The sequence below is a fragment of the Hippoglossus hippoglossus genome, chromosome 17, assembly GCF_009819705.1.
Source record: "Hippoglossus hippoglossus isolate fHipHip1 chromosome 17, fHipHip1.pri, whole genome shotgun sequence".
In the NCBI taxonomy this organism is placed as follows: Eukaryota; Metazoa; Chordata; class Actinopteri; order Pleuronectiformes; family Pleuronectidae; genus Hippoglossus; species Hippoglossus hippoglossus.
In genome coordinates this window covers 11,883,068-11,906,028 of record NC_047167.1, presented here as the reverse complement: position 1 = coordinate 11,906,028, position 22,961 = coordinate 11,883,068, and the positions used below count along the sequence as shown (strand labels likewise).

General features: G+C 41.0%; 3 protein-coding genes across 3 annotated transcripts; 1 reads left to right on the top strand and 2 right to left on the bottom strand.

Moving 5' to 3' along the window:
* Positions 1 to 346: 346 nt before the first annotated feature.
* prpf38b (pre-mRNA processing factor 38B) lies at positions 347 to 5,795 on the bottom strand. Its single transcript, XM_034613818.1, has 6 exons — positions 5,337 to 5,795; positions 4,761 to 4,829; positions 4,389 to 4,540; positions 4,112 to 4,172; positions 2,172 to 2,410; positions 347 to 1,844 (listed from the first exon to the last, which is right to left on the bottom strand). Exons 1-6 carry the CDS (start codon positions 5,544 to 5,546, stop codon positions 1,118 to 1,120), a joined length of 1,458 nt encoding a protein of 485 aa, XP_034469709.1. The 5' UTR covers positions 5,547 to 5,795; the 3' UTR covers positions 347 to 1,117.
* A 361-nt stretch (positions 5,796 to 6,156) lies between these two features.
* Positions 6,157 to 14,788, bottom strand: LOC117778696 (protein FAM102B-like). Its single transcript, XM_034614445.1, has 11 exons — positions 14,480 to 14,788; positions 12,560 to 12,680; positions 12,355 to 12,384; positions 11,837 to 11,953; positions 11,320 to 11,366; positions 9,996 to 10,099; positions 9,751 to 9,846; positions 9,437 to 9,644; positions 8,770 to 8,906; positions 7,646 to 7,709; positions 6,157 to 6,989 (listed from the first exon to the last, which is right to left on the bottom strand). Exons 1-11 carry the CDS (start codon positions 14,623 to 14,625, stop codon positions 6,947 to 6,949), a joined length of 1,113 nt encoding a protein of 370 aa, XP_034470336.1. The 5' UTR covers positions 14,626 to 14,788; the 3' UTR covers positions 6,157 to 6,946.
* Positions 14,789 to 15,873: 1,085 nt separating this feature from the next.
* Positions 15,874 to 22,660, top strand: LOC117778634 (calcium-binding mitochondrial carrier protein SCaMC-1-like). The gene is made up of 10 exons (XM_034614347.1): positions 15,874 to 16,481; positions 16,618 to 16,744; positions 16,884 to 16,971; positions 17,121 to 17,232; positions 18,248 to 18,406; positions 18,853 to 19,005; positions 19,089 to 19,196; positions 19,817 to 19,984; positions 20,144 to 20,294; positions 20,915 to 22,660. Exons 1-10 carry the CDS (start codon positions 16,263 to 16,265, stop codon positions 21,094 to 21,096), a joined length of 1,467 nt encoding a protein of 488 aa, XP_034470238.1. The 5' UTR covers positions 15,874 to 16,262; the 3' UTR covers positions 21,097 to 22,660.
* Positions 22,661 to 22,961: the final 301 nt, after the last annotated feature.

Sequence of the window (22,961 nt, the reverse complement as noted above, 5' to 3'; positions counted from 1 at the left end):
GTTTGCATTTTACCCATCTACTGTTTCTTATGTAACTAGGAATGGGCAATACAACTATATCAATTATCGCAATATTACGAAAGAGTATTAATATATTGAGAAAATGTTTGTTTATTCTACTCAATTTACAAGTTTATTCGGATTAAATTATGATTTTCTTCTCAATTACAACTTAACTCTAAATCGCAGTTTTTTTTTCATGTGGCCTTAATATTCGCTAGCAATATAAGTCTATATACATATAGATCATAATTATCAATTCATGTGAAAAGTTATAAAATAGAAATGTTGGCCGTCTCGCCGAGCCATTACTTAAAACACCCCTTTCTTTGAAAAGAAAAACAAATGTTCGTAAAAGTGTTTATTAGAAAACAAAATGCAACAGAGCAACAATCCAATCACAGCACAAGCAGGGCTGAACTGTGTGTGGTAAAAAAAAAATTACCCTTTGCATACTGCCCTTTGGAGGATTAAAATATTTTCAGGCTGTCAACAGACGATCAATGATGGAGTTCCCTTGCACTGTCTAATCGCTGTTTGGACTCATTGCCACTACACATGATATTTAACCGTTTACTTTGGACTGTTCAGAGAGTTTCATCAGAATACAGCAGACAAATGAGTTTACGAATGAGGGTAATTTCAGTCATATTCTCTGTAGTATTAGTCAAATATAAAAAAGGCTTCTGCACAGCCTGAACAGTTAATTATTATTAATTATATGGCGACGGTGTTGAGCTGAGCTATCGGCACGGACCACGCCCAAACCAGCGGTGAACGTAACTCCGACCACTTATCGTGTGTAGACAGCTTTCAAAACATTATATACAAACCCATCACATCCTGGGGCAAAAGAAAGATCCATAGAAAATTAAAATGCCATTTTTGCCTCTTTCCAAATTTCAAGTGAAGACTAACAATTGTCTAAATCGGGAGTGAAAAAGGCAGAAAAACACAAAACGTAAAGCAACATTGCATTGGCCAAAGATAACATAACCAGATGTCCAGCGTGCTAACATTCCCAGTCTTCGGCACAAGAGACAGATCAGACAACTGGGTAGAAAAAAGGGAGAAAAACACGGGGAATCGAAGAAGTAATATTGCTGCGGGGCGACATTTACTCAGTGCTCTGACTCCTTCTGCGTTCACTATGTTTACTATGGTCATTATTGGACTCGCGCTGATGATGACTCTTCTCTTTGCTACGACTACGTTTGTGGGGGCGCTGTTCCCCATCTCTGTCCCTGTCCTTCTCTTTGCTGTGGCTGCACTCTCGTTTCCGGTTCTTCTCCTCGCCACTTTTGTGCTTCCTTTCCCTGCTTCGACTCCGACTCGACCGTTTGGCTTTCCTTTCTTCTCTGTGTCTCTCCCTGTCCTCTTTGTGCCTCCTGTCATCAGTCTCTCCCCTGCTCTTCTTATCCCTGGACTTCTCACTCTCAGTGCCTCTATCTTTATGGTGATCCCTTTCCTTCCTCTTGCTCCTGTCATCTCCACCATCTCTTTCTTTGTCTTTGCGTTCGCTTTTTCGGTCCCGACTGCCGCTGCGACTTTTTCTGCGCTCTCGTCGTTCTTGGTTCCGGTCTGCGCTGCGGGACCGCCGTCTCTCTCTGTCCCTATCCTTATCTTTATCCTTGTCCCTGCCCTCCCTCTCTTTCTTTTGCCGGTCACGCTCTCTGTCAAGCTCTCGGTCGAAGCTGGGGCCGTGGCGCTCCTTCTCGCGATGGTGGCTACTGCTCCTTGACCGTTTGGGCGACCGTTTGGGTGACCGTTTGGGCGACCGTTTGGGTGACCGTTTAGGCGACCGTTTGGGCGACCTTCTGGGGCTCGGGGATCGTCTCGGTGTCCTAGGAAAAAAGGTACCATAAGCTTCAAGCACTTAAACATTCTTATCTAATCATTACACGATAAGTCAGATCCTTTGATTTAACCATGGCCCAACTCTTTGACCTGGAAATAAACCTAACAAAAACAAATAAATAAAAAAAGTATCAGTAAAGGTGTAATTTTGAAGGAATTTTAGAGAAATAGACAAAATTAACAACATCTAATATATGTCATAAAATGAGGAATAAAGATGAACTGAACTGTTTCACTTAAATCAGTTACAGAAAAGACACATGATGACGGGTAAGTTTTAAAATGAAATAATCGAAATAGTTTGAATCCCTTACCTGGAGCGCCGTTTTTCCCCTTGCCTCCCTGCCTCCCCTGTGAACGTGGCATCTTCCTCCTGTGTCTCCTTCGGAACAACCTTACGAGGTCTCGCCTTTATCTGCTGGTCAATAATTTTCTGCACAGGCACTGGGATACGGGGGAAGAGCGTGGAGAACCACTCGAGTTTGGTCAGGAAGGAGCGCAGCATCTCTCCGACGGTCATCACACATCCACCTCCTGCCTTCACGTCGAGCTCCTACAACAAAATGGTGGCAAAGTGCCATAGAGAAACTCAATTAGCACTCACAAGCAGGAAGCAGGTAAATCTGACTGATTGCTTTTTCAATTTTACCTCAAACCAAAAAGCAATTTGTGATGACCAAGTACTGAACCTTCACCTCTGTTCATCTAGCTTAATCTTGCATTTCAAACAAATGTGTCTGGTTTTACTTCTGCTAATTTTTACAAGAGGAAATAACATTTAAATATAGCTAAATGTTTCAGCTGGCAGATCCTGGAGTCTGCATTTACAAAGTGAGCTTTGATAATCAAGTAAATTTTATATTTATCTTTTGAAATATCTTCGCTTCTTCTTTCGATGATCCATTTAAAAAACATCAAAAAGTGTCTGCAACTACTTATTACAGACCACAAATGAAGAGAATAGAGAGCAAAACATTGAGACAAATCCTAATTGAGCTGAAAGGACAAAGACAGAGGAGCCTTGGCTTCTTTCATCTGTCTTCAAACAACACAATAAATAGTTCACCCAAAAATGGAATTTCACTCATCTACTCACCATGTCGATGGAGGGGTGGCTGAAGTGTTTGAGTCGACAAAACACTAGTTTCAGGGGTGAACAGCGTTGCACCCAAATCAAATACGATTGAAGTAACTAGGGACCACTTCTTCAAATGTATAAACAATTAAATGCCTCCACACTGCTCCTGTGGGGTCTTCCAAGTGTCCGGAAGCCCTGACATTCCAATTTGAGTCGAAACGGCCATCGAGTCGAATTTGAATGCCGGCTTACAGACACTTGGATGACACCACAGGAGCAGCATGGAGGCATTGTATGTTTTTCTTACGTTTGAAGAAGTGGTCACTATTTACTTCAATTGTATTGATTGGGCTGCAACGCTGTTTATTCCTGAAACTCTAAAAAGGGTTTCGTGGACTCAAACACACCTCCATTGGCATAGTGGTGAGTAGGTAGAATTAATTTTCATCTTTGGGTGAACTATCCCTTTAAGGTGAATACAAGTGCCCACAGTGTAAACACAGACTGGCGCAGGTAGGTAAGTGCACACCAGTTGAATAGTTGTCAACTTTATATGGTAGAGAACAGCTGCTTTGCACTCACACACGCAAACCAACAGTGCTGAGATACAATTTCCAATTCACCTGCCGCACAATAGGCATCTAAAGAAAAAAACAGGGGAATTAACCAGGTGGGTAAGATTCCATATGATCAATTCAAATATAATGCAACAGAACATCACAGGAGGCCTGGTTGCACAGACTGGGATACAATTTTATCTTACTTAAATATAAATAAACCACTAGAGAGTAATGCAAAGTTTGGGTTCTGTTACCAAATTTATGTTTGTTTATCCATAGGAATGTTCCAATTCTCCCAAATTTGGCTGTGTGCAACAAGTCCTGATAAAATCTGGTCAAAAACAGAGCATGCCTTGATATCACATTGGACTAAAGATTGACTCAGCTTTACATATGGTACTTACCCTGATAAAAATCAGCAGCAGAGGAGTGAGAAAGTAACCTAGCTACTCCGGTTTGGAGGACAAAGACTGAGACAATTAAGCCAAATGAAGGCAAAGGTGAAAAATCAGTTATGAGCATCACATGGGGGGAGGGCAGGCAGATTCTATAGTGGGCGTATGACTGTGTATGCAATAGAGAAAGAAACATCAAATTATTACCCGGAGTGACATACCTCCTCATCATCCAGGAAGCCATCGTACCAGTCGACCAAATCTGCCGGGGGCTGAGTGTATCTGAGGCAGAATAAAGCAGGGCACAAATCATACGTCACATAATCGTGTCGCATAGATTTCAATCACATTTGTTGACAGATTTTCACTCGTGAGGTTGTTAAAGTGTAAAAAATGAACACCACAATTTTGTAATTTCATTCGTGACTTTAAAAAAAGGGAAGCCATTACTACACAGAATAAATGCAATTGGGAAAAAAGTATCTCACCAGTACATACCTTATGTACATGAAGCCAAGTGCTCGGATGTATGGCGAGTCTGTGTGAGTGATCAGACCCATCAGCTGTTTGCGAGTCAGCTTGAGGGTGAACAGTTTGTATAGAAGACAGAAAGCAGTCGACACAATGCCACCGGTTCCCACTCCACGCACCTAGCAAGGAAGACAGTTTGTTTGTAAAGCAGCATTCATTGCGAAATTTCTCACAATAACCCTAACCAATACAAGCAATAGTGACACGTGTGAATCTGCTTTACTAAAAATCACATCAAGCAAGTTCCAACAGAACCCTCTGGGTGTTTATCCAAACTGCTTAGGGAGAATAAACCGGGGGTAAAAGGTGGGGAATAAAAAGCACGTACTTCTCACTTACCCCTCCGCACATTCCAGTCTGACCTGCAGTCTTCCTGCTTCCCTTTTCCCAAGGCTCCGCATGAGTCACCTGCAGGCGTAGAGACAACCATGTGAAACTGGGGAGAGTGTGAGAGTCTCTCCTGATCATTAACAGAGGCTTCATGAGATATTCTGCGTCTTTCAGTGATTCACCGTCTAGAATAGTACGAACACAGCGTATCTGGTAACCACAACCAGGCTCAACTGTCGTAACACGACATGAGCTCTGACTTAGTTCAACTTCTAAACACCAAAACAACACACTTACAACAATATCTGAGTTAGCCAGACGTCATGATAACGTTGGACTATTGTGTTTTAATGGCAGCTAGCAATCGCCAGCTAGCTAAAAAGTCCCATACAATAAATAATAGTGTTTTGGTCAATTACATGAAATGGCTTGACATCTTCTGAAGCTAAAAAGTTAAATTCGAAAATAAGCGCGGTCTAGTCTTTTGAATTTGAAACCGGCAGCACGCTGCGGCCACTGTACCGCTTTCCCCCCCTGGACACGGGTTATCTAACTAGCATGCGGGTTAGCCGACGCTAACGTTACCTTGAAGTAGATTTCGTCCACAACTTCGTGGTACGTCTTGAGTTCATAAAGCTGAACTTTGAAATATGGCGAGGACAGCACGTTGGTGAGAATCATCGGGTTGAGGTTCATGGTCTTTTCGTTGCCCCACAGAGGCAGTACATTTCCATGTTTCCCTGGCGCAGGCTTGTTAACGGCCTGTGGTGGTGGCTGGTTTCCGACGTTAGCCATGTTAGCTGGACCGCGCGCCGCTACGCTTGCTCTGCAGTTGGCGTATTTCCGTTTAAAGAGCCATCGATGTTAGATGGCGAATAGTCGATCTTTAGCGATTCCGTCCGTCCAGTCGTTGTTGATTTGAGAGTAAATTGATGATAACAACTTCCCGCCGTCGTTGAAGCGCCAGTCCCGCTGCGAGGTAGAACCGGAACTGTACCGTCGCTGCTGCAGTGTGAACGGAAGTGCTGTCGATGATCCGCCAATACGTTTAGTTTGGAAAATAAAAGCATTTAACCACAAGGGTGGGAGCTTTTGTACAATTAACATGTAATAATTACATTTTTATACTATGGTTTAAAAAAACATGTCTATTTTAATATTTAGAAATCCAGTAAACATTTAATTTGAAATTTATTTTTTGTCTAAACCAGAAAGTTTGGTGAAACTTTATGTTAGTTCCAGTGTGTCTGATTGTGTAGAATAGTAAATATGAGTTTATTAACCTTATTAGATGTTTTTTTCCACTTTAATTTAGTCATATTATATATATTAAAATTGTGTTTTCTACTCTTGTAAAAGTTCTAGTGAGATGCAGGACAAAAAGTGTCTGGGAGTTATCTATATCCAGAGTGCACATCTTTTTTAATTACAGATCTTCAATGCGCCATTAACATTTAACATCTTAAAAACAACATATAGATATCTTAACACATCATGGACTTTACATCAGCTGACTTTCATTACATGAACCATAACTTATATACTACAGATATGACTCCTTAAGTGACAGCAAATGTACAGTAACTCAATTTGGCAGATTGACACAAATTTAAGTAAAAATGAGGACAACACTCAAATGTGTGACAGTATTTCTTATACAGTATATCCAGTCTGATTTAAGAGAAACACCTTTGAACCTGTTTTCAGCTGCAACAACTCAATCACTTTGTTTTTTTAAACAAATTAAATACTAAAATTAACACAATAAAATAGAAACAAAATCAAAATTATAACAAAGTAAAAACATGACACTTTAATATATATATTTTAAATAACAGGGAAAACCTCCTGCTCCCTGACAAAGAGGAGTGAACGGATGGATTACAGCACTATTAATCCCATGTCTTACATTTTCATTGCGCAGAACAGAACAAACTGAATTTGTCAGTACACCAGTCATTTCAGTCACCGTAATTGTTCATAAACTGTGCTTTTTAACTCCACTTCATGAACACTGGAGGGCTCTCCTGGTCAACAGAAGCTGTAGGTCAGATGTGGAGGGATTGCATAAGAGAAATTAAATCTCCTGGAGTGAGGCCTGAACAGGGTCTTATGGCATCTCCACTCGTCAGGCTTGAGTCCTCCGCATCGGTGTAATACGGCACCCTTCATGTGAGGCACATGCTTCCCAAAGCCTAACGCTTGAACACCACCTGCTCAAAGGCTCCAGTGGCAACCCTGAAAGAGAAGTCACAATGTGTTACAAGACAGGAAATGGTGGCGGTTATCCTATCTCTTTGTGGGTCGTTCTTTTATGTGCGAAACTAAGTAGTGAAACTGAAAACACAACATTTGACAAGGTAGAGAGAAACAACATGACGACCAGCTGTGTGTTTATGGCAAGAACTCTTTGTTAGAATCCAAATTTAGCAAGTGTGTAATATTTATTGGTAGTAAATGCTTGCTGCATGTTACCAACAGTTCTCAGTTCAGTCAGACAACTCACGTTCAAACATTTATTGCAGCATTACAACAGGTTTTGTGTTTGGCGTCTAGGCTCCAACTTAATCACTCCCCCATATGATTACACAGGAATGATGGGAGTGATGAGCAAATACTTGTAACCCCCCGTTGGAGCCTACAGGTGGATGCTGGGGTGGTGGAGGGGCTGAAGTAACTGGTAGCCATACTGCTGCAGCAGTGTGAGCAAAGGGGATGATGGGAAATTCCTCTCTGGTTAAATAGACCACCTGATAAGGTGGGTGTGTAATATAGATGGTTGTGGAGAGTGAGGTATGTCACATGATGTATGTCACATGATTGGCGCAGCGCAGCTCGAGTTGCCTGCCAGAACTAGCTCGCCGGCGTCGCCACATTTATGTAATCACACCCACCTTGTGTGCTGGCTTCCCAAGGCTGTACTCCCATCAGGACCAACAAACAAGCGGAGCCCCTCTTCTGCAGCAATAAACACACAGAAACACATGAGAAATAAAGAAACTCACAACTAATTAACATTGTCGGGTCTGGAAATGCCTGGCTTACACTTAATTTGTAAAAATAAATGACAATTGATTAGAGTGCTATGGTGACACAACTGACAGCAAACCACAGAGAAACACAGTAAATGTAAACATGTAAAAATGTGTGCAACATTAGTCTGATTGACGAGGGAGAGAGTCACTGTTGCTTCACAAAAAAGGGATTCGTAAAATGGCAGCGTGTTGCTGAGCTAATCGTTAAACTGCTCCTGTGTTATTCATAACTGATAAACAACCTAAACTCTGTAGTCTTAGATTGAATAATCCTTCCCATTTAATGCTGTAAGTATGCACCAAATTAATGTCTAATTTTGTATTAACCATCACTAACATCTAATCATCACTCATCATGTCAAGAAAGAGCTCGACTAAAGAGTGTGAGTTTGTATTTTTCTTTTGTTACAGTGATACAGGGATGTTACTCTGTGTAGCGTTAACGCTAACCCTGTGGTGTATTACTACTTTTTCGGCTAGCGCTAATGTATTGCAACTTCAAAACTAACCGAGCAAAGACAACTAGAATTGCTCCTAGCTGGCTGCTGCCCTATGCATCGAACAACTATCCAGATCAAAGCGTTCAAAGAACGAGTTGTGCGCTCGGATCTGTGAACGGTGAAGCTAGGCTCTGGAGCAGCTGTTCCGATGTGGGCTTCTGCTTCTGTGAAGCAAGAAGAGGTTTTTCAACGATGAATGTCGGTATGTCAGCTCATTATATAGGGGGAATGCTGGTCGCCTCCCATGCCATACGCGACATCAACGCCAATAGGCTGGCGTAATGTAATAATACTGTTGAGGGCACGTAAGGGGTGTTTCACCAGAGTGAGACACGAAACAAATGCTAAGAAAGAGAACTAAGAAACATTGTGTTGTTTTAGGACAAGGCCTGAAAGAACTTTGATCCCATCAGCAGGATGGTGGGAAACATTCCAGGCCAGTGTTAGTAAACCCACTAAGTTACAGATTAAGTGTGTACACACCCTCTGCACTGGAGTCCAAGAAGCCCTGGCTGAAATCCTGGCTCTGCAGGATTTTCTCTATTACGTCATCAGCGTCCACCCTGGTGGCATCGACTCTCTTCAACTGATTCTCCATCGAGTTCTGCTTTACAGGGTGTCTAATGGAGAAACAGAGGGTGGTCTATCACAAATATGACCTCCAGAGGAAAAGACATAAGACAATGTATTCAGCTGACTGAGGAAACATTCAAGCATGAGTCCCTGGCTTGTATATAACAAGCTCATTATACACAAAAGGTAACAAATGTCATCAAAAACATGCCAAAAAGAAAAGTGAGTAACAGGGAAGAATATAAACAAACAACAGATACATTTTTATATTTTACCTCAATGCAATGTCTTGTCATTTCTGGTCATTATTGAGAAGCGCAGTATAAAGCCAGTCAACAAACATAGGATAACAAATATAGGGTCTATTTATTTAGTTTTACATACAGCACATAATACTAGCACTTTAAATGATCTCCTGTAGCATGTCATGTTAAAGTATGCGGTGACAGCAACAGTTTGTCCATGACAGATTTTTTACTTTTTCACTCAGATTGGATTTTTTAGAATGAAAAGTATTAAAGTCAGAAAACAGAGAAAGACTCACAGTTGTGACTCTTCTCTTGAATGAGTATGTTACCTTAGCACCCTGGCGGGGGTGGAGGGGTTTTCAGGTGCAGGGTGACAGGATGTAGAGACTGGTGGAGTGGACCTGCTCTCCCTCTCTACTCTCTCAGCCTGCTGGTCACTGGGTTCCAGGATGCTGCCGATGCCTGTGGAGGCAGAACCTCCGGATGCGCTCCTCCGATGGCTCAGATCTGTTAAACTGGAGTGATTTGAGCTATAACCTACAAGTACAAAAGAATATGTTTATTATGTGTGTAATTCAAACTTAAACTAAAATAAATTAGCCTTTTTTGAGGGGGAATAAACATGTGTGTCTGTGTTTAGTACCTGAGATTTTGGACTGTTGACTTGCATAGCTGGATGTTCTAGAGTGACCATACACTACCAGCTCCTCTGGGACTGACATGGATTTCTTTGGAATCTCTATAAAAACAAAAGGTATGTTTTCAAGGACAAAATACACACACACCTACAGTAAAATATTGTATACTATTTTTAAAACTGTCAACCACAAAATCTGAACTGAGAAATTAAGAGTGATTTATTGTAAAACAGAGCAAAGTCATGCATACCGGTGAGTGAGTGGGATATGTGCACATCGCCTCCCTTTCTGTCCTCAAGAAGACACTCTGCTTCTGCCTGTGGGATTCCCAGAGTCATGGCTGTAGAGGGAGGACTGTGGGCAACACAGGAAGTCATGAGGTTACTTAGAAACAAAGTGGCACCTTAGAGCTTTTAAATGTTGTTGGAAAGGATCTGACAATTTAATTAAAGTTACTATGTGTAGGGTTGACAATTTCAGAGTGGTGAGTCATAAACACATGGTATCAGACAGCAACAGACCCTGCTACTCTGGGATTGTCAATTATTCTATGAAAAAAAAACATGGACGATCTAAATCAGTTTATAGATGCTAAGATAACATACAAAATCTGCATATACAGACTTAAATGTGAAGCTCTCAACTTTTAGAAATGTCCTTCAAAGTAAACAATTGACAACATCTGGGAATAAAATAATGTTTTATGCAGATGATCATCAAACATACCTTTACATTTGAAAGTACTGCAATGTGTAATAACTAAACAGCTGACAGAGCCAGCAGTTTCCGGTCGAATCGGACATTACTTATAAGTGCATTATTAATGAAGTGTATTTCAACAGAATTACAATTACAGGAAACGCCACTTCTTTGTGGCTGGGATTCTACATTAATCACTGGAGTTATTGCTTAACAACACATGAAGAGTCAGACGTCATCTTTCTACTGTGCACTGTTGTAAATCCTCCACACACAATGAGTAACGCTGCGTGGGATGAATGACTGTAAAATCCTACACGTCAAACGTCTCCCTGGCAGCAATGTCTGTATTATTACACCAAGAAGTGGCTGGAACATTAAGGAATACAAGGGAAGACCTGTGTTGGTTGAAGAAAGCCAACTGTTTGCACTTTCTGGTGGATTTGCCAAGAGTCTGATTATACATCATGTCCTTCGTGACAAACTACTCGACACACACAACCTCTGGGCCAAGCTGATCACACATCAGCTGCTGCTCACTGCTGAGGTCAGGCAGATTAATGTGTGGGCAAGGTCTTATTAGTTCTCAGATAAGACTGTGATAAGACCTCAGCTACAAAACAATACTTCATAACTTTGAACCCTCTGGGTTTTAGTAGTATCAGGCACGAGGGTGTGTTTTTGGTGGCAGACAGGATGTGATGAAAATATTTCCTCTGTGGTGAGGTGCAGACTTTCGTAAATGCAGAGGATGCCATTTATACCGTTCTATATCTGAATAAAGTTACACTTAAAGTCATGACTTCCTTACCGTTTTGAAATTGAATAAATACTTCTAAATGAATGAATGGAGTGTGGTCAGGAAGAGCTCTTACGTTTTGAAACAGGGGTCTCCAGACATAAGTTGTGTGGTGATGACGACCTGTAACAGAAAGAGAACAGTAATGCCAGCTTTAGTCTGACAAGCAACTGCACCAATGAGACATACAATGACACAATTTTCCTTGAGTGTGGTGTCACAAGGTTGTTGTTATTCATGATTTAGAACAATTAACCATTTAAATGTATGACTGTAAGTCTGGGCCCCAGGAGGAAGCTGTATGTTATGAATGGGTTTCCCACGGTTCCAATGGCTCATGCAGGTAACGTGTCACAGGCTCAGGCATGTCACAGGCTCAGGCATGTCTAGTATGGATATTCAGCTTTGGTGAACTCAGGAACTAGTGACTTTGCTTTAGAGCTACATGGTTTTACAAGCATAGAGTGTCATGTTTATCATGCAAGAACCCATTATTGAACTGGACCAAAAACACTGGCAGAGCGGTAGAAACACCTAAGGGCATTTCCCATATAATTTAAAGGAGTTGTGTGTTTGTGGAGTTGTGCACATACCTTGAGAATTGAGTTGTCCTGTCTGGTGTTCTTTGTGTCATATCCCTCAAGGAGACACCGTCGCGTCGTGCTGCCAGACCCAGCAAACTCTGACAGGTTCAAGTCGGCAAAGCCCAGCTGCACACAGGATCAATAAGAGTGAACTGTTAAGAAGTCAGCTTAAATTGATCTATACTTTTACTCTATTTAAACTATATTAAATGGTACTGGGCCAGTTTTTAAGTGCTTATGAAACACCCTGCAGGTGTCTCAGACAAGACTTTCAATATTTTAAAATAAATAGCATTTAAGTTATTGGTTAACATGGCATAGTTTTGTTTTACTTATTTTTCAATCAGTAACCAAAGCCGGAAACTAGAAATAAAAACACTCCCTCAACACAGACTCACCTACAAGTCCTCTAAGGGCACTTTAAAGCTGACTACACATAGATTCTATGATAAGATTGTTCTAATGGGGCACTGATACTTAATCTGCTGTGTGTACAACAAATTAACACTTTAGAGGAGAAGTGTTACCTTTGCAAATGTTTTTCCACCCTTTAACTCCTAAAATGACAAAAAGAAGAGAGGTTGTATTTTCATTAAAACATTTGTTACATTTTGCAGTACAGTAACAGTCATCGTATGTACAACATTGTATTGGCACATTCTGGACTCAGCTCTGCTATAGAAGAAAAGCTACATTGCATTTTTTCAAGTGTTAACAAAAAAGTTCCTATACCTTGCGCACAGACACCCGGCACAGACAGGGGTCCAGTACACCTGTCCCAGCATTAGCACTCATCTTACACATGAAAGAGAATCTCTTCCTCCAGTGCACACAGTTGGCTTGGACTGGCTCCCTGTGAGAGAAACACACAGAGATACACGAGTTCATACACAAACCAAAAACACACGGGCATATTGGAAAGTGAAAGAGTGGACAATAAGCAAAAATATGCCAGATTCCTGCATGATTACCCATCATACATAGAGAGGGTGTGTCCCAGAGCATCAAGCATAGTGAAAGCTGAGGTTTTGCATGTTTCTAATTTTATACAGAGGATGTAGAAGAATGTAGCAAATTATATGCATGTGTTTTTTAGTCCAAGAAGTGAGCTTGTAATTTTCCTAAAGACTTTCACCTATCAATGTTTTGGTTCTATCTCTGACATTAGGAGAACTGACTAGTGTTATTATTATGTGTGTGAAGTTTGGACCCACTTCTATGATGGTATGCTCACTGTACTTGACGTCATTGTACATCCTGGATGCAAAATAAACAAAGCTGATCATTGGTAGCAGCAGTAAGGCAGATTTAAAGAAAGTTGCTGCCACCAGCATGAAGAAAATGTTACACTACCATGACTTGCTTTTTAAAATAAAAACATAAACAACAATGTTATGTTTGAATTCAACAAAGAGAAAGCATCTGTGGTCATGCCATTGTAAACTAAGAACGCAGTGTTTATACTACAGCTTTTAGGAACAGACGGTTGCTATGGCGAGGTAATGAGGACTAGCGGTTGACATGAGCTACGCCTGTTTTCCACAGTGACTCATTAAAGTGCCACGAGCAGTTTTAATCATATAAAAACCTGGAGATTAAACTTGTACGGTCCTTTGCAATGGAAGGAAATTATGTGTTTAAACCAAACATAAAGGAGCAATAAATAGATACCAAACATACAAATGAAAGAAAGAACATTTGCTGGTTAAGAAATACCGTGCCTGTTCTATTTAACAACCTCAAATTATGATTATTTTTATTATTACTATTACTGTTATAATAATAATAATAAAATAATAATTATTATTATTATCATTTATCTTATTCTTCCTTCTTCACAGGAGAAGGCTCCTTTGATGACAGTCTTCTAAATCATCAAAGGAGCCTTCTCCACAACTCCAGCTTGATTATGTGGAACATCTAGGTCCTCAGCATCAGAGATTTCCGACTCAGAATCAAGACCAAGAATTGCCTCCTCATTATCGTCATGCTGTTCTTCATAAGCATCTTTATGAACATGTTAACCGTGAGTCTGAAATGATTGCGACCAGCCATATTTAGTTTGTTTATAAAGTAAGAAAGTAAAAAGGGAAATAATGATTTTTGATGTTGAAATCAAAAACACGCTATTTAATGAATACTTAGATTATTAAATGATAAAATACATTCATTAAAAAAATATTGCACTCAAGAAACAACACCGGGAAATGATTACGGGTCACTTTTGACCCATGTTGTGCATTAGAAGGGTAGCCAAACAAAAATGATATTTATTCAAAAAATAACAAAGGAAAAATTAGGATTATTAAGTTAATTGGGGAATACCTGAAATGCTGAATTGATTAATTGCAATGATAACATTCATTCAGTACAAAGATATAGAAAAGAATCACTTTCGACCCATGTTTTGTATCAATAGGTTAACGTGTGTCAGGTTAGCTTGTAGCTACCTTCTGTTGTGTAGCTGGACATTCAAGTTAAACATTAGTATAGAGGTTGTAAAAGAGTTCATGGTCGAAACTGAAGCAAAATAGAGACAGGAAATGTTAAACACACGTGTCCAAAGTAAAGTGAAGACGGACTCAAAACAAGTTTCACTTAACTTAAGCAACAACCAGTGAACTCCTGCTATAAATAGCAAAACATTCTTACCGAGTCGACTGCTCGGCGAAGCCTCCATCCAGGCGCCGGACTTTACAGAATAAAACTCCATTCACGAAGGGAACAGAGGACAACTCCTCCAAGTCGAAGTCCACCTTGAATTTAAACCTCTTCTTCTTGGTGAGGATGAAGGACATGGTGTTTGCTGGAGCTGGCTGTCGGTGTGTGGAGTGGAGGAGCTGACAGGCAGACAGCTGACCACTGTGGAGCCTGCTCTCAGCTGTTCTGCTCGCTGCTGTGTTGCCTTTGCTTCACAGGCTGCAGACTCGTTTCAAAGTTCAAATCTCTTCCTCCACACCCACTCACCGATAGAGTTCCTGACGTGGAGGCCATTCTGGGGTTTGATTGGATGCTGCAGCTGCAACAGTGACTACCAGGACACGACTGTAACAATGACTGCTGTTAGTCTGGCTGACACTCATTCAAAACCACCACACCACTTTCTATATCACTAGACAACTAGACAACAAACTACAGTGAAGAGTCAATATAAGGAAGGGACATTATTCTTAATTCCTATGACCACAAAAAGGACTGAAGTGGTGAAAATAGAGAAAGCAAAAGGCCATAATTCATCAGGGATGTGGCCATAGAAGAAATGGGATGCAAAAGGACCAAATTTAACATATATATGACCATATCTTACAGTGTTAATTAAAAAACAACAACTGACACACGTCACATATATTGATATAAACCTATAGTCACCTAAACCTTTTCTACTTTAAATTTTTATCTTGAAGTTTTTATGCTTGGTTTATTTGTTGTGTCACATCAATAATTGTCAATCTTATATACTCAAGTATATTATGTAATTAATTATTGTATACTGAGTATTACAATTTAATTATCTTTTAGTATTGAATTTTTATGGAGTTTATGTTGGAAGCAATTGGGCCCTTCTTAAAGCTGCCACACTGTTCTGAAGACTCAAATACAAGTGAAAGTCTGGTATTCATTTGTTTGAAAGTAGGTGAAGGTTATGGTTTTAAATTCTTCATTATCGGCATAGAATAGAATAGAAGGACTGACTCGGTTATATAGATTCACAATCCATTTGTTGGAGGTTTGTTGGATTGTTGAGGCCCCAGAGACCCCTCATACAGGGACCACTCATACAGGGAACCCTCATACAGAGACCCCTCATACAGGGAACCCTCATACAGGGAACCCTCATACAGGGACCACTCATACAGGGGCCCCTCTTACAGAAACCCCTCAGAGAGAGAGAGACCACTCATATAGAGACCCCTCAAACAGAGACCCCTCATACAGTGGCCCGGACACCATCGCTCTTGCCCGATGAAACACCGCCCTCTAGCGATCGCCCCTGTTACTGAGCAGTCTGAAACATGATGCTGTGTGTTGTGAATGTGACACGTCCCCCCAGATGAAGAGATTACGCCTCCTTCACAACGCATCACCAACAACACATCACACAGATCCATGGCAGGATGACATATGATTCAGAAGCACGAGCCGGATTATGTTCAGGGTTAATCCACGATGTGGATCATTCCCCCGCTTTTTTTTATTTCCCCGTCTTTCCTGCTTTTCCGGTGTAAACGTCGCGCAGCTACGTCGCCTTCCTCGCTCCGCCCTCGACCACTGCGGATCCTCTTGACTCGCTTCGGAACCACACACCTCTGCATGCGACAGTCTGACTGACACAGTCCCTCTACTTTACGCACGATTTCCACCGCGATCCACGGGCTCGTGTCAGGATTTGTGCAGGTTTCATGCATGAGCTTCAACATGGATTAATAACCTCAGCATGACTCGCCCGGACGCTGCTTCCACACCAAACCCCACAATGTATCAGCTGTTGCGGACGTCTTTACTACTGAACGCCCAGTGCTGGGATGCCGACAGTAAGCGGTCATACCAGGACCTGTTCGATAAGCTCGACACCAACAACGATGGGAAGGTGGACGTCGCGGAATTACGAGCGGGCCTCAAGGCGATGGGTATATTCCGCCAGGGTGCTGCACAGGTACACAATATAGATCCAGGGGCCATCGGAAGTTTCAGGAGTTTCAGATCCTGGCTTGCACGTTTGGACAGATCAGGTCTTGTATTCGCGACTTTGTGATGCAAATGGTTAACTCGATCTGATCTCGTCTTTGCAGAAAATCGTCTCGTCCGGTGACCGAAACCAAGACGGGACTCTGGACTTCAGCGAGTTCACCAGATATCTGAAGGAGCACGAGAAGAAGCTGAGGCTCACGTTCAAGAGTTTGGACAGAAACAACGATGGTGAGCACAAGCAGGGAGTGACTTGTCTTCTGCAGGAGCTGCCTCAGAGTACAAATTACTGAGTAGACACACCTTGACATATGTCGGCGTGTTTACAAAGCCATGTGTCTACATATTCATTTTTTTTATGTTGCCACAGGGAAGATTGATGCCTCAGAGATCCAGCAGAGCCTCGCAGAGCTGGGCATGGACATCAGCAGACAGGATGCACTGAAAGTCTTACAGAGGTTTGAGTTCCACTAATACCCACTGTAACATGTTGCTTGTGTGTCATGTAGGGGCTTTATCTGGGTCACAGTTGTTCTTTTCCCAGGGTATTACAACATAATAAGTCAGCAGTTCGCGGGTTAAGAGCTTTCTCTGTGTTTCCTCATAGTATGGATATTGACGGCACCATGATGGTGGACTGGAATGAGTGGAGAGAGCACTTCCTGTTTTACCCTGGACACAATCTGGAAGAGATCATTCGCTTCTGGAAACACTCCTCGGTACAGGATGTGGCACACAAACACTCTTAAATACCCTCTGTAGATAAACACACAGGGAACTGCAGTGGGATAAATCACGTGTAGTGGAGTCCTCCTGTGTTAGATCTTAAAGATTTTCTCTGCTGTCCACATTTTGACAGTAGCTTTGAATTATTGCACTCATAAAGCAATCAGGTGACAACACTATGCTCAGTCTATGCATGTCTCAGCTCGCTCCTCTAACGCTCCTCTAACGCAAAGATGTGTTGTGTCACTTGTGCTGCAAAATATTTTTGCTCAATCAAGGACAAAACAGTGCTTTTCTTGATAGAACATGTACAGTGTTAAGGAATGTCTTCTGCATTCCACATTCATGACAACTTTGCTAACAAAAGAAGACAGAAGCTGCATTCTTGTACCATCATGAGACGTATAACTAAAAGCCTTTAGTTTCTCTGTAGCTTTTTATTCAAATGCCACCATGCCTTTATGCTTATAGAAAAACACAGGGTATGTTTATCTGAGACAGCTAAAGCATGCCAATGAGGGCTGAGGCGGCTCAGTAATACTGATTTCACAAGCGCTGCTTGCCAAAGAATAAGAAGCTCAATTCATTAGTTTTTTTTTGTTAAAATGAGTTACAACCACAGCTGTTCCTCTTAGCTGTTTCCTCATAATCTCTTAGGCCTTTTTTTAAAACTTGTGTAAAATGAGTTGTGGACCTGATGTTTGTCTTCCGCCTTGAAACTCACATTCATGGTTTTGTTAACGTCCTCTCTCCAGGACACAATTTGGTAATATTGAAAGAACAATTGCTGCATCACTGTGAAAATAGACCTCAAAAGGAGAAGTGCTCAGTTAGCTTGTGATGTGTGTTGTCACATCAACCACACAAAGAGTTGCTATGTGACGTGTACATTCCTGAGAAATACATTCTTGAAGGCCCAATAACTCATATCACACCGGGTACATGTGTTTATACCTCTACCAGTGTACGTTTATTAGTGGTGAGTCAACATGCTTCTGTGTTTACCAGGTGCTGGACATAGGTGACAGTCTCACCATCCCTGATGAATTCACAGAGGAAGAAAAGAGCTCAGGAAACTGGTGGAAGCAGCTTTCAGCTGGTGCTGTGGCGGGCGCCATCTCTCGCACCGGTACCGCCCCTTTGGACAGGATGAAAGTCTTCATGCAGGTAAAATTATATTAAAAACATGACAAACACTCAGTAGAGTGCTTTCACCTGCCAGGACCCAACAGTCCCCTTGTGAAACCACATTTAAATTGACTAGATCCAGATTTTAATTTGGATCTCCACCAAATTACACACATGATTATCAGTTCCCTAAACGTCTATCAATTAATTATTCTCTGAGAATTCAACAAAAATATAGAAAAATGCCCAAATCGTAATGTTAAGAAACCCCTGGATCTGACCCCTGATCTGAAGAGTTTAATAAACTTATTTTCTGACCAATTCTGCACCCTTCCCCCAAGTTTCCTGCTAATCCTATTTCTAGTTTTTGCTTAATCCTGTTTACTTATAGACCGACAAACAAAAAAAACTGTGGTCAAACGCATTCTCTCCATCAGTGGACGCACATGCAAATGTCATGTAAATGTTGTATTTTTGCACTGCAGGTTCACTCTTCTAAGAGCAACACGATAAGTCTGGTGGGAGGCTTCAAACAGATGATAAAAGAAGGAGGTCCGTCGTCACTGTGGAGGGGAAATGGAATCAATGTCTTAAAGATTGCACCCGAGACAGCAATCAAATTTACGGCATATGAGCAAGTAAGCGAAAACAACATTTGATGTTATTGATTACACACGCAAAACAATTAATTGGCATTTCTTGACTTGTGTTTTCTTTTCAGTATAAGAAATTGTTATCAACAGAAGGCCAAAAGATTGAGACACACAAGAGGTTCATGGCCGGCTCTATGGCTGGGGCCACAGCACAGACAGTCATCTACCCAATGGAGGTAAGACAACTGTTGCATCATCGCATCATTGACTCAGCAAACAGCCTCATTCATGGAATTCGTTAAACCCTGTCGTATATTTAAGCAGCAGTGATGTTGAAGATGATGATGAAGGAATCTCCGCGGACACCGTTCTTGCTTGTATAATAAGGTTTATTACACAGAAGTTACAGGTCAGGACGGGTACCGGCACACCCGGAGACGTTCTCGGCCAATTCAGAAGTCTGAGTCGCCGGTGCCGGACAAGCATTCATATAGGGAACTTGTTTTTACGCCCAAAACTAGAGATAAAATGACATCATACATAGGGGCATCTAATTCGAAACATGCTTCCCACTTGAAGATGGGAACCTCTCCATCTAACAGGTCAAAGAGCATTCTCAGGAAGAGATAACTAACAAGTAACATATTGTAATAACACTTAGGGAGTCTGAGAGTCCAGAAACCAGGCGCCGCTAGCTGTAAACCTGTCATTATGTTTTACACACGTGTCAAAATGATCCATGTTAACTAAATACACCACAACCCCTCCCCCCACAAACTTTTAAAATCCCTCCCAAATCAGAAGCATTCACACGGACACAGAGGGCCTCCGATTTTCTTCTGTTTGTACAATTAAGGTATTGAAAACTCGACTGACGCTGAGAAAGACCGGCCAGTTTGCAGGAGTGTTTGATTGTGCCAAGAAGATCCTGAGGAAGGAGGGTGTCAAAGCTTTCTACAAGGGCTACATTCCAAACCTACTGGGCATCATTCCTTACGCCGGGATAGACCTCGCTGTTTATGAGGTATGCAGTCTTCCCCTTGAGTGCACTCTGTTAGATTAACTAATTTATATGCTCAATAAAGTAATTCATCTCCGATTGCAGGGTTACATTAAAGTCAATCAGAGAAATAGATTTTTGTGTTATGCTGATGTACACTCTCCACTCTCTCCTGTGCCTCAGAGTCTAAAGAACACTTGGTTGTCGTACCACCCCAAAGACTCGGCTAACCCTGGAATTCTTGTGTTGCTGGGCTGCGGGACCATCTCCAGCACCTGTGGCCAGCTGGCTAGCTACCCGCTCGCACTCATACGCACACGGATGCAGGCACAAGGTAAACTGAGTCTGACATTTGATAACAGCTAGACTAGACTAGTTAAAAGCTATTTTGGACATATTTACTCCACACAGACGATTTCCAAGGCTATATTGGCTCCTAAATGACAAAAAAAAGCCACATGAGGGAATCTGAATTCGTCATTTCAAAAACATCTGGGAGTGCAAAAAAGATTAGATATTTTATCTGTGTTTTTATACAATATTTTTATGGACATTTTTATAAATATTCTATTAATGTCTTGTTGAGCTGCACCAAATGATTTTATAATGGCCTTGTAAAATTTCTATCAACTACCTATAGTGAATACCACCCACGCCCTAAGGTACGCAACTGACGTAGCAGCAGCAATATTAACGTAACCACAGACACCAATACAACATACAGCACACTTGAGAATTGGGTGCAAGAACAACACAATCCAACAAACAGCAGCGTGTGCATGGCCAGTTTACTGACATTAATATATAATAGTTTTATATTTTGAACTATTTATTTTACCCCCACCAATGGGCACACTCGCTCCCTTAGTACAGCTGTCTCATGCTCAGGACACACAAATAAAACGTGCTCTTCTGGATAGTACACTGACTCCCTGACTGAATGTTTCCTTACAGCGTCTCTGGACTCATCAGACCAGCCGGCCATGAGTTCCCTAGTAAAGAGGATCATAGCCGAAGAAGGCTTTTTCGGACTCTACCGGGGCATCCTGCCAAACTTCATGAAAGTAATTCCTGCTGTCAGCATTAGCTATGTGGTTTACGAATACATGAAGACTGGCTTAGGGATCTCCAAATGACCGTGCGAGCAAATCCAAGAAGAGGAACCTTTACTGTATTTGTCAGACCTGACAAATGTCTGGAATAACTCCAAGAAGACAGATGGACATGAAACATACAGAGCATGACTTCCTCAGCTGGCACAGGAGCCCAGCGGATGGAAAACCGCATGTATCCCAGGGTTGTCTGTCAGTAGCTAAAGCATTAATCGATTGTGGAGAGCATGCTTTGATTTTTATCCTGCTGTCACACATGACAGACTCCCCACATTTATACACTCACCAAAACAATACTTGAGAAGCAGAAAGAACTGTACATGAAATATGCATGAAAGGTGATTATTGAGTGGGACTCAGCGTCTTAACAAAGGAAACATTTTCTCTGGAGAAAGGTGGAGCTAATCCCATGAGACTACACAGCAGGATTAATGTCTGTTTTCAACTCATTAATAGTAAAAATGATACAATGCCAGTTTACATTTTTAGAGGTATTTTAACCCTTACACTTTAACACTTCCAAGTTGTCAACATCTGCCCCTGTGACAGCTCCGAACAAACGGTGCTCCAATCAGCCGCTGTCAGCAAAATATAATTTTCCCTGAAAAATTATTACTACACTGGAATACTGTGGGGTGTGTGTGTTAGAAGACACATACACCTTGTGTCAAAAGCCCTTTATCCACAGGCCATGTTTTTTATTTTATTTTATATATTAAAATACTGTATGTCTGTATATCTGTGTACATATATATTTATACAGTATCTTGTAGTCATGTTAATTTATGGGGTGTAATGATGGTTATGCAACATGGCAGCATTTGAAAGAAAACACTGATATTTTGCTATTGGACTGAAAAGCTTGCGAGGAGCGTTTGTCTTGTATTATTTTTCATTTCGACACATTTAGACCCTCACACCAAATACACACCTATTATAGGTTCCTGTTACATTTAACATTTCCTTCATTTTTCTGTCACACTTTGGGAAGTTTATATTCACCGTGGTTGATGACAATCAAAGCATTTTGTCTTTTATGTTTTCAAGTCATTAAATTGTCCTGAACTTGTGGAAACTTCACAGAGAAGTTTATAGGGACTTTGATGGAAGGCTGAATGTAGAACAATGGTTCAGTGATGTCTGGTTTGAAGATGATTGAGATCGTACTGACTGAGGTGTGTGGACAGCGCCACCCACTGGTAAATAAAGACAAAACACATGGAACAAGTGGTATGATAGTGGTTTATTGTGTGTGTCATCAGAAGATACTGGAAGCAAACCAGAGCTTCATCGTATCTAAACCCTTAAAATGATTTGTCCTTTGTTATACTAGTATTCCGGGTATTAGACATCAATCTGCATCCTACCTTAAAGATTAAACAAATGTATACTGCAGGCTTGACTAAAACACAAGCAGCAATAAAAAATAGAGAAAGCTGATATAGAATTAACTCAGTTGAAGAGCTAATACTGAGAAAATTCCACCAGCTTTGCATTTGTAAGTTGGTGTTTTGGATTATATTAATATAAATTGCTTAACTTTATTCTAAATCAGATTTAGGAGTAAAAACAAATTTAATTAATTAATATAACTCAATAAATGAATATTGTTGTGCAGATAACTAATTCTGCACAACATAGATGCATAACAAATACCATGTCCTTTGGGTTTAGGTCAATATAGTACAACACAATAATTATAAGAAAAGATGAGGAAGAAGAAACTTTATAGCAATTTTCAAAAACAGGACTGACCAAGGGGTTATAGATTTAAATGTAGAGTTGACAGGCTTAAATGAGAGACTTTCTTCATTTGTACCATGTCTTCATGTCTAATCTCACTGACTAAAAAAGAGAAATCTATACTTTGAGGAGACACAGTCCTGCAG